The sequence below is a fragment of the Saccostrea echinata genome, unplaced genomic scaffold (assembly GCF_033153115.1).
Source record: "Saccostrea echinata isolate AGI-Se365-2 ecotype Australia unplaced genomic scaffold, CSIRO_AGI_Sech_v1 ptg000032l, whole genome shotgun sequence".
Lineage (NCBI taxonomy): Eukaryota > Metazoa > Mollusca > Bivalvia > Ostreida > Ostreidae > Saccostrea > Saccostrea echinata.
Genome location: NW_026889781.1, coordinates 6710592 through 6722854, shown reverse-complemented (window position 1 = coordinate 6722854; position 12263 = coordinate 6710592). Strand labels below are relative to the sequence as shown.

At 32.5% G+C, this 12263-nt stretch overlaps 1 protein-coding gene across 1 annotated transcript in view; it reads right to left on the bottom strand.

Moving 5' to 3' along the window:
- The window catches only part of LOC133197902 (multiple epidermal growth factor-like domains protein 10), a 32447-nt gene extending 25092 nt beyond the window's left edge, over positions 1-7355 (bottom strand). Inside the window, exons 1-3 of the mRNA XM_061334083.1 lie at positions 7304-7355; positions 3647-3874; positions 2357-2611 (exon numbers count right to left, since the gene is read on the bottom strand). Of these exons, the coding sequence (XP_061190067.1) occupies positions 2357-2611; positions 3647-3874; positions 7304-7355 (535 nt within the window). The remainder of the gene's footprint in view (positions 1-2356; positions 2612-3646; positions 3875-7303) is intronic.
- Between the last annotated feature and the right edge of the window lie 4908 nt (positions 7356-12263).

Here is a 12263-nt window from a genome sequence, read left to right as displayed (position 1 = left end):
AAGTACCAGAAGTAACGGCTATACAAGATTTTCTCACGATTCATATAACTGATGACTGACCATCAGTCTTGAAAGTTTTAGACTTCAGTCGTTTACTGTTGCCGAGCAATATTGTGAGATCAAATTCTAATTTTGAGGACAGGTAAACAAGAGACCGGAAGTGAATTTTATAAAAATCTTTGACTTTTCTTTAGACATTTGCAATATATACAACATACATAAAGTCATTTCAAGTACTTTATCGATGAGCAATATTTATGAGAAAGTTAAATATCAAAGTAAAGTAGTTTATCTCCTAAAACCGGAAGTTGACGTTTTTGTTTCCGGTGGAATCTAACATATTTCTAAACAGCGAAAGAGATGCAATAAAGTGATGCAAGGATTAATTTAAAAAAGAAAAGTTAATTTTTTTTTAGATTTCTTTGATCACTTACTGTGACAAGCGGAAGTGACGACTGACGCGTTTAACCCAAATGGTTTTGCCTACTCCTCAAGGTCTATTACTTATAAAAGTTTGGTGTTTTAATCTTTTACCTAGTTTTGAGATCTCGCTCAGACAACTTCACATTTTGAGGACAGGAAAACATGCGACCGGAAGTGAATTTTTGAAAGATATTTACGATTACTCTAGACATTTGCAGTCTGAATAACATATTTAAAATTCATTTCAGATACTTTTTCTAGAAAAAAATATTGATGGAAAAGTAAAATACTCAAATTATGTAGTTTTTCTCTTATAACCGGAAGTTGTCGCTTTTGTTTCCGGTGAGACCAAGATCTTTCGAATCTGCGAAAAAGATGCAATAAAGTGATGCAATTTTTAATTAAAAAAAGAAAAGTTGAAATTTTCGATTTCTTTGATCACTTCCTGTGACGACCGGAAGTGACGGCTGACGCTCGGAACCCAAATGGTTTTGCCTACATCTTAAGGTCTGTTGCTCATATAAGTTTGGTGTCTTAATCTCTCACCGTTTCCGAGATCTTGCTCAGACAACTTCTCATTTTGAGGACAGGAAAACACGCGACCGGAAGTGAATTTTACAAAGATATTTGATGTTACTCTAGATATCTGCAGTTTGAATAACATATTTAAAATTCATTTCAAAAACTTTATCTACAAAGGATGTTAATGGGAAAGAAAAATACTAAAATTATGTAGTTTTTCTCTTATAACCGGAAGTTGTCGTTTTTGTTTCCGGTGGGACCAACATATTTCGAAACTACAAAAGAGATGCAATAATGTGATGTAAGTATTGATTTAAAAAAAGAAAGTTGAAATTTTATGATTTCTTTGATCACTTCCGTAAACGACCGGAAGTGCCGACGACGAACGAAAATGTGATTCCACAAATTTAGAAGTCACGTTCTATGCTCTCCAATAAGTCTCCAGTTCATATCTTTAGTCATTCTTGAGAACATTCGAGGACAAAATTTCATTTTAAAATCAGGAAATTGCCCGTAACTTGGAACCAAAATGGAATTTTCCAAATTTTCCTTGTGATGAAACAAGTTCATACAATGACTAATTTTTCCTGAAAGTTTCACGAAAAACCACTGAATAGTTTTCGAGAAAACGCCTGCACAAAATTTGGTCAAAATAATAATAATAATAATAATAATAATAAGAAACAGTAGAATCACTATAAGGTCTTCCGTGAAAACGGAAGACCTTAATAATAATAATAATAAGAAACAGAGTAAAAACAATATGTTCCCAAACTTCGTTTGGGGAACATAATTAACATAATTTGCTTGCTTGGTTTAAAGATCATTTGATGTCCATCATACATTTAATGGTAAACGGATCTTAAGGAACTCCACATCTACAATATAATAAAAATGTAATGAGTTTTTTAAGTAATGTAAAAAACGTACCTTGCTCGCACCAATTACCCTTGTACCCAGGCGCACATTGTGGACATTTTCCTGAGTCTATCTGACAATATTGTAGGCAGTTTGAAGAACATTGATGTGAACAATCTGAACCATAACGTGTAGGATCAGAGCAACCTTTAAATAATATATATATTAACACTTATCTTTTTCAGCAACAAATGGTGATGGTTCATTTTTTCTATCAAAATGTTTATTTTATGAGTGCTATATCACCCAACAATCACTCAGGTGTAATATAATGTACATGCAATCTTCAAGATGTTTTTTCAATGTTAAAGCAGATCTTGAAGTATATTAAAAGATTTTTTGCGTTCTCTTACACTTAATATATGTGTAATTCCCATAAAAAATGTATTATAAAATGGTCAACTTTTCTTTTTTATATCGAAAATAGTAATGCAAATCAACTTTTATTTTTAGAAAAAAATATATATATATATGATTTTTATTTGGCACTTACCAAAAACCTCCACCTCGCAAAGCTCGGTGAATGCATATTGCGAATATCCAGATGGATAGCTGACACCCTGAAGCCTTTCGTTATAGTAGATGACGTATTGTCCATATACAGGACAGCTTATGTTGGCAACGGCGGGTATCGTGGACCTGGTGTAGCTTGTATCGTGAAAACACAAAGTGCCATCCAATCTGTTTGTTGTATTTGAAATATACACATAAAATCCAAGAAATCTTGTTGTGTAACCATTTCCGGAATCTGAAATTTTCATTTTTTTTTTTTTCATTGAACATTGATGGTTTTAGTCACCTAAAAACTAGAAAATTGATAAAATTATAAAATTGTCTAATAATGCATGTTGTACATACTTGTACGCCAACACCTTTATCTTTAGTTTTCCATTTGATTTTTTTTTTTTCATATTCCGTTAAAATATATATACATGTATATTATCATGAAATGCTATGTCATTCAATTAATTGAAAGTTATCTGAAATTTTCCCAGAATTGAATTTCAAGACCTTTCAGGGAGCTTTTTTTTTCAATTTAAACAATAGTTTGTTGACTATGAAGCAAATACTTTTAGCAATGTATATTTTTTCTCATTGAAAATTTATTTAAAGTTTAGTATGTAGATTTGTTTTTGATATATATTAAATGTCAATATCGCCAATTGAAATCAAAGGGCTTTATATCTATGTCAGCGTTTTAATACATGTAGATTTCATTGTGTCTGACGTCATGATAAGTGGACGGGGCTAGGTGAATAAAAATGAATGATTTCTGCATTTTTCTTTATCAGACCAATTTTAAAAATATATATACATGTATATTCATATTTTTACATAAATGTATAAATGTCAATATAATAGGAATCAATGTAGAGTTTGTTTGATTTGTCATAAATACTTAACGACAGTTTAAATGGGAAAATTTGATTTTCCACATACGGTACCGTCGTAAACTTTCGTTAATACCCTAGTATGCTCAGCAATCTCAAATGTGATTCCTTAAAACATAATTTTATAGATATCTAACCATTTTTTGTTTCAAATGAATATCTCAATGTTGTTAGTACAGAGAGGAAAATGGGGCGTTTGTTTTAACTCATTATGTTTTTTTTTTCCCTTTAAGGTTGCGATATACTAAGCAGATCTAGAAATTATAGTTTAATTTGAAATAATTTGTGAAATATTTGTTTTTTAACTTCATGTCAAAAATCGTGACACAAGATTCTTGCAGAGGTACCTGAGTGAGGAAGCAACAACTACTCTGCAAAGGAGATTGACGTACCCCAATATGCATTGTCAGTTCTGTAAAAAATGACTATGAAGTTTATGCCACGGATTTCTTCTAGGTTCACCCACCACGTGGCAGTATATTGTTCATTACTTGATACGCTGCATTGTTTTCCAAAATAAGAAAGATCTGATTTCCGACCATCAACAGCTCTTGATGAACCGCTATATGCAGAGTCATGAGTTGAGCTTTGCCATGTGGGTTTGAGGTATGCTAAGTTTTCTGAAAAAAGGATTTATAGATATATAAAAAAATGACTAAATGAAAAGCATGTAGTAAATAAAATGCAGAAAAAGGATTTTTAAATAATGCATATTAAGCTTTCTCCCGTTTGAAATGTTTGACTGAAATATTGTGCATGATTACTATTGTATTCAAATTTGGTGGAAAGATCTTACTTATATGATTTTTAAGTCGCAATATACGAAAATAAAGAAATGACAGTAATTATAATTAAATGGTTGTGTATATTTCTTCCCCGTTCTTTTAGCTGAGCATAAACGCGTGTATTAAAATGAGGAAACAGTTCAAATCATCTAGTTGTTCTGAACAAAAAAAAAAGCTAAAACATGACGAGGAAGTTATTTCATTAGAAACGAAAGAGAAAGTTCCAATTCGATCTTTTTTTTTTAAATTGTATGATTCTTATTCTGTTCTTGTTGATGAGAGCTCAAGTTTCAAGTCTCTTATCTCTAGAGTTTTCGAACATTTGACCCTATTCTCTATTTAAATAAAATCTTGAGTGTGACTGTTTGATTCTACGGTATCTGCACCTAATTTTATTAGTCCCCTATCGGTGAAACCGGAGGGGACTATAAGTTTCCTCTGAGTCTGTCCGTCCGTCTGTCTGTCTATCTGTCTTGTTGTCCCTCTGTCCGTCTGTCTGTCAGTCTGTCCCACTTGGTTTTCCGCACTTTTTTCCTAAACGCTTGCAGATATTGAGCTGGTTTTTGGTATGTGAGTGTATCTTGATGAGTTACAGATCAAGTTTGCATTTCGTTCCGCGTCATTGATTTTTGACGGAATTACGGCCTTTTCAATTTTTACGGGTTTTCCGCAATTTTCTTCTAAACGCTTGTAGATATTGAGCTGATTTTTGGTATGTGGCTTTACCTTGATTAGTTATAGATCAAGTTTGCATTTCGTCCCGCTTCATTATTTTTTGACGGAATTATGGCATTTTCAATTCTTAACGGGAACCAGATTACACTTGCCGGTAGGGGACTAGTATTGCTAATGCAATGCTCTCAGAATGCTTGTTCAATATTGAAGAATCTCATATAATTTTAAGACACTATATGATAGCACACATATTTCAGCGCAGGATACACCGAAAGAAAATCGTTTTAAACGATCTGTGAATTGTAAAAAATCTCTTTCAGAAACTTTTTTGTGCAATCTTTTCTTTAACATATTTCTATATCCCCCAGCTGATTTAAGTGGGTTTCGTTTCTAAAATTTTTACATGACGACGCTTTAATCCACGTATGTTCTTATCACAACCACTTTTATAACACAACTCCTTATCGTTAATGGCATTTATATGTATTAGTTGACCAGTTACATAGTGTCAAAACTACACTGGGTAAGATAATGCTCACCACCATTAAAGTGTTTATATTTAAGGAATCACTGTTTAGTTAGTAGAGTATGCCAGGGCATCAACGATAGTTGGAAAAGTGGGATAATTTGCATAACGGGCGAAGCCCGTTATGTATAAATTATCCCACGTTTCCAACTATCGTTGATGTCCCTGGCATACTCTACTAACTAGACAGTGATTCCTTATATTTTCATTTCATTGTGAAATAAAATTGTAAATTTAGATTTTAAAAGTGTAGACTAATAGATTTAAATTACACCAGGCCTCACATGTCAATTTCAATAGACCCCGCCCACTGACGTCAAACACGTAGACAGCCGCACAAGAATTACATGCCATAGAAGGCCTTCTTAGCTCCTGACCTATCGCTCGGCGAAATTTACATTCCGGTAGAATGATCAAGAAATCAACTCAACTAACTTTCAAAGAGTTATCCCAGTGAAAACAAATAGAAATGGAAATATTATTGCTTTAAATTTGGATCATTTATTGACAAACAAGTTGATGGGAAAAAAAATATATCAGCAGTCTCGTTTAAAGTCATCATTTAGTAAGTTCTATGGTCGATACAATGACCCTTTCATCAAATACAATTTATCATTAAGTCAAATGCTGATTGACTTTTTTCACACTAATTGTTAGGCCATTATTTACACACTGAATTGTCGACGGATTTTCTCGTTATTTCCCGATCATGACAAGGAGCATACGGCGGGTGTGACCGGTTGGCAGGGGATGCTTACTCCTCCATGGCACCAGATCCCGACTCTGATGTCTTAGAGGTCCGTTTTTGCTCTGCTCTTATTTTGTAATGTTTAATGAACTTTTGAGCTCGAATAATGTTCGTTATCTCCACACATTTCATAATACATACATAAATTTTGATCATTTGAAATAATACATGCACATGTACCATACTTGTTACGGTATATTTTGTCGTTTTGTAAATATTATCCTCTGCGACAATATGCACATATCACTCAAATATGGCCTCAAATCGACACATATTGTCGAATGCTGTAAAATGTTCCATGTGAAAATTGACACTGGCGGCATAAAGTGCCTAATTTCACCTGCCCCACAGTTATAGTTGTTTGAGAATATTCTGATAGTTTTGTGAAAATACTTGCTGCTTAAATCATACAGAGGTCTTTTAGGCTTTATTATATACATACATATTGACCGCCAAGACAATGTGTACCTATGATCGCTGCAGTAATTGCCGTGTATCAATACACTTTGTCGCAAGGTGATGAAATTATAAATATAGCTATAGCCTCGGGCAAATATATGCCGATGCCATAAATTCGATGATAAAGAAAAACATGCCATGTAAATTGGCTGACGTATTTCATGCCTACTGTTAGGCCTTTGTTTTCATACTGAATTAGTTTAAGGAATGTTCGGTCTACCTATCAATTTAGGAATAGCGGCGGATGTGACGGATCAACATGGGGATGCTTTTTTTTTAGATCGATCATTGTTAATTATTTTCAAGATTTTTAAATATATATGGAAGCATTCTGAGGCAGTGTATAATCAAATATGCTAAAAAAAGGGGAAAAAAAAGGAAAGAAAAAAAAGAGAGAGAGATAAGACGCCTGAATGAGGGCTGGATTACCTTTGGAGATCGCTTTTACAACTGAATATATACAGGAAATGACTTTAGAGATATTCTTCTCAAGAACAGGAAAGCTATTATTACTGATATTTATATGGAAGTATTCTCAGGTACATTATATTTTACGGTGAAATGTATAGAAACAATTTGATGAGGGAAAATAGCAAAGTTATAGTTATTTATATGAGCGCTGTGGCACCGGGCCTTTGTTTCTCGTGTAAGCTGTTTTGTCATAGAAAATATATAATAGCATACAAAATATATGTTACAATGAGAAAAAGGCCTCATCTTTAATAGAATAAGATACGAGATAGTGTAAGAAATCAGCATATCTCCATTCAACACACCTCCATGAAAACCTTTTTACAAAATCAATAAACAAATAAAAATAAAAAAAAAATAAATACAAAAATGATATTATTCTTACCGTATGCCTGAGAATACATCAGAACACATACAAGGACATACAATACATACATGGCTGTCTTAACCCCTGGCTGTAGTATAGTGTAAACAAGGAAGAAAAACTTAGACAGAAGAAGATTATGTCCTTACTTAAATACTATTAAATATCCGAATTTAATACTCAGTTCAAAGGGTAAGTGGATCCAATTATGATTTTGATACATACTGTGTATATTTATTTTCATAAAGTTCATTTACTTACAAGGACATTTCCCGGAGTTTGTTAAGAAGGTGAACCTGAAACACTTTATACGTATTCATTATAAATTACAAATAATGGGGGAATATATATTGAATTTTCAACAGTTACATACTGTATTTTCTTTTGATTCAATCAAAGTACAGACTTAACCTGCCAAAGGTTCTCCACTTATGTTGTTGAAAGTGAGATCAGCAATAATTTCAATCTCTCAATCGCTAAGCTTTGACGATCTAACCGTTCAACTATGACTTCAAAACTTAAACCACTATGATACGAAACACCATGTAAAAAAAAAAGAATTCAATAATCCGCGTATCCTTTATATATCTTTATAAAATTGCAAGGTTGCCGGGTTTTTTTTAGGGGGGGGGTCTTTTTTTTTTAATCAGAAGATTCTGTTTCTGACACTTTCCTGGTGCTACACAAAATCTCATAAATTAAACAAAGAAATTTATTATTCTGTAATCAAAAGTGAACGACATATGATTAGACGCCCCGTAAAACAGTCGATATTGGCGCATTGACATTTAGTCATAAGCGCCACACATAGGTCAAAGCTTGTGGCCCTTCACCTATGAGCTAGAGAGAAATTCTCGAGTGAGACGTAGAATAGATGCAATGAATCAATCAAAATTCCTTAATGAATGAAAAAAGAAATGTTATGGTTTGCAAAATTATGTACGCTCGTTGAACGGACATGGAATGCAGGACTCAAGCTGGGAGAGATAGTAGACTCAAGGTATACAAATTATTTCCTATTTATTGTATGGACTTTGAATTAATCAGGTGTCAAGGTGTTCTATGAAGATGTAGACATTAAAATTACCTAATGAAAATGGTGAAGATAACGAACATTTGTGATGGGAAGTTTCAGTGTAAAGTTATTTATAATTTTTCGAAAGACAGAAACTTATTTATCCACAGGCTTATGAAAAATAACAACTAGCTTTTGTTTTTTTTTTATTATTATATTGATTTATCATTTTATTATTTGAAAAAGCATATTAAATCACAATATTTGAAAAGAATCCTGCCGAGTAATTAGAAGCACATCTTGTGTCAGGAATAACGTTAGATATCTTTGACTTGACGCAGTACAACTCATCCAGAGGGTTAAATCCATTAGTTTAATAATTATAAAATGAAAATGCTTGAATAAATTTATAACCATTGCCAATTTTTAAATCTTTTCAGTAAACCTCAAGAAAATAATTTATTGAAAAACAATTATTAAACAGATTATCAGTTTACCATAGCGGCACGAGAATGTATAGGCGATAAGCGTATTCCTAATTAATCTGATTAATATAGTACAAGGACATAGACTTGATTCTTGGAGCTGTAATATAGAGTATTAATTGTTTATAACATGTATATTGTATAAAATGCTTGGAACTGATTTTGGTCTGCTTAATATATTTTTTATTCATAACAGAATTTAAGCTTGGTGGGAATTTTTAACTCCATAACACATTTTCCTCAAAATAAGGAGTACTTCGGAACCAGTTGAAACTGCTTCCCAGCACTTTTCTTTTAAACGATGCATTTTTCTTTTTACTTTTTTATTTTTTTTTTCTTAAAAAAAAAAAAACAAAACAAAAAAAAAAACAAAAACCAAAAAAAAAACAAACAAATAAAAAAAACAAAAACAAAAAAAAAAAAACAAAAACAAAAACAAAAACATTTGTATTCCTTCGCACCCGTGTCAATACGTTCATTCATCTTAATTATTCTATTTTTAATACAAATCCGTGACACACAGCTGAAATATGCGATATTAAATTTATAACTGAGTACTGCGCAAACCTATCTATTATGGATATCTATATTGTTTTTCCTACATGTATAACGTTACAGTGTTACAAAAAAATTAAACATAATACACATTAAGAACGTACTAAGATCGCCTTTCTCCTTTACTTTGAGTTTGAGGCCCTTGTCACGGCAGGCGTTGGCCGGTTAAACATCCACCACTGCTCATTCACCCTGAGTGCAGAGTAAAAGCCATTTACTTTTACATATATTGTTACGTCTTCATAAGAGTGAAACATCATCGAATGGGACGTAAAACAACATATAATCAATAAATCAATTTTATAGAGAAAATGAGATCAGTTTTTTAAGGAGATAAAGAGTTCTTTACAATGCATAATAAAGATCAAATGATTTAAAGGATGAACTTGATAACTTTCCACACTATACTTTACTACCCGTGTTTACGAAACACGATTGTCGCCCGCGTGGCGCAGTGGTTAGAGCGTCTGCTCTAGAGTCGTGGCGTAAGCAGTTGATCCTTACGTCGCGGGTTCGAATCCTGCCGTGGGACGTGGAGACCGGTCCGTCGGATGAGACCGTATAAACCGAGGTCCCGTGTCGCAGTAGGTGCTGGCTCGAAAAAGATCCCTCACTGCTCAATGGCCGTAAGTGCCGAGTATAGGACAAAATTTGCAGCTCTGCACCGGCCAGTGGTGGCGTCTCCATATGAGTGAAAAATTCTCGAGAGGGACGTTAAACAACATACAAACAAACGAAACACGATTAATAATATTTTTTATCGTAAAATTGTTAAAAATGTAGAAACCTAACAGGAGTCAAAAAATAAAATGAAAAAAAAGTAATTATTTAAAAAAAAAATCTAAGAGTTTCATTTACATTTTAATCATGCATTTCTTATACATGTATAATTAAGTAAAAGGCAAAAATAAAATAATTGGTATTTTAGATGATAAAGGATTTCACATTTTGTTTTGATTCTCCTCTAACGTCTCATGCCGTAGTGTGCAAACAAATTGTTAATCTCCAGTTTTACACTACTAAAACTTCTGAAGCAACCTCTTCACTGTGATTGTCGAAGTATTCAGACAGTGTTTTGGAGAGTTGGCCCCTTAGTAGCTTACATTGTACTTTTATATTATTGAAAATACATGTATGTGTTTTTTACCTCGAAAAGTAAAAAAAAAAAAAGACAAACAAACAAACAAAAAAACAAATAAACAAAAAATGAAAAAAAAAATATTCAATACGTAAGCGGGTATATTAAAACAATATAATTATAGTAATGTAAGATATTCTAACATGCCCTTAGAATATAACATCTTAGTAAGCTATATGACTTGAATTTTAGCGACAGCGATCTCTCTCTTTATGTAAATATTATTTTCAAGACCTAGAAATAAAAATGAAATGATGCAAGCCACAATGTAAACAAAATCGACATTTTAATCTATAAAAGGCAATAAATAGCGAAGTATTCGTCATGGGGGTTAAATATTTGACCCATGGTCTTACAATGATCAAATATTTGCCGAGTGAAATCGAAATGGAATGAGAGTCCATCAGCACAAACATATGAAATGGGAGTTTAAAAAAAAACATATAAAGTGAATATAACATGTGATCCATAAGGAATTAAAGCTTACAAATAAGTATGCTGGATTATTTTCATGATTTTTCTTTTCTTATAACGAAGACAGTAATCCAGATCAGTATTTTCTCTGTCGTTTCTGCCAACAAGGATGCAAAGGTATGCACACTACGGTGCATACTTTGAAACGCAATTTTTTTGTCGATCTCAAGAGCTTGTAACTCATTGTACTTTGATCCTGCTGCTAGAATCGTGTTGTTGACATGAATTGATAAAATGTATATCAGGTTATGAATAAAGAGTAAAAATAAATAAAAAATATTGTAAAATGCCACTCGAATATGTGATATCTTTTTCCTTGAGAGAAGAGTTGTATTCTTGCTGATGTTTTTATGGGGTTTTTTTTAAACAAAGTTAAACGAATAACCCCTTTTCAGAAAGGAATATTTTAAATGTGTATACGTCACAGTCAAAATAACTTCATAGATGAGCGCTGTTTTCTTTTTCTTTTCTTTTTTTCCTTTTTTTTTTTTTCTTTTTTTTTTTTTTTTTTTTTTTGTGGTCTAATACTCGTTGACCTTTTTTTCAATGAAAATAAGAGCATAATATTAGTGGCTTTTCTGACATATAAGTTATATATTTAGCTAAAAAAATGTAAGATTTTTCCTACTGGTTAACTGGGTGTTGCCTATACATATATGTGTGATCGTAATATTACAATTCTCTATATTATGTGCATGTAATTGATATATTTATATATTTACCTCAATTCTAAATAAAGGTATCAAGTAGTATTTTGTTGTCACTGTTTCGAAGATCAAATGTATTGTGAATTTCAGTTTAACATGATGAAAGAAGAAGGATTTCAGGGTGGGAGAAGTGAAGATTGTTAGATATATTCAAGGACGTATTTGTAACAATCACTATTATACTTGTAGATGTTATTTGTATTTCCCGTGTTTTGTCCCTATGCCCTATCTACCCATAAGCCCTTGCAAAATAGCTTGGCCGACCAGAACAATTGAGGCCTGGTCATTCTCGGCAGAGAAGCGTAGCTCCAGATATGTTTCTACAATTGAAGCAGCTAGTACACATGCAAATAGCTGCCATACAATCAGTATCTTGACTTTGGCATGAAGACAGGTCCGTGGTAAGTACTTACTTATAATATTATTAATGTTCGTTATGTATATGTTTTTTTTTAGGTAAATTTATTATTGAATACGTATTCGTTCTTATTTCTGAACTTGGCCAGCTCTCACCATTTAACCTGTTGTTCAGTCAGGTGTGACGGTTAGCGAGAGTGTTCGAATGGCTTTTGTATTATATCGATAGAGTTTAAAGGTGTTATTGTAC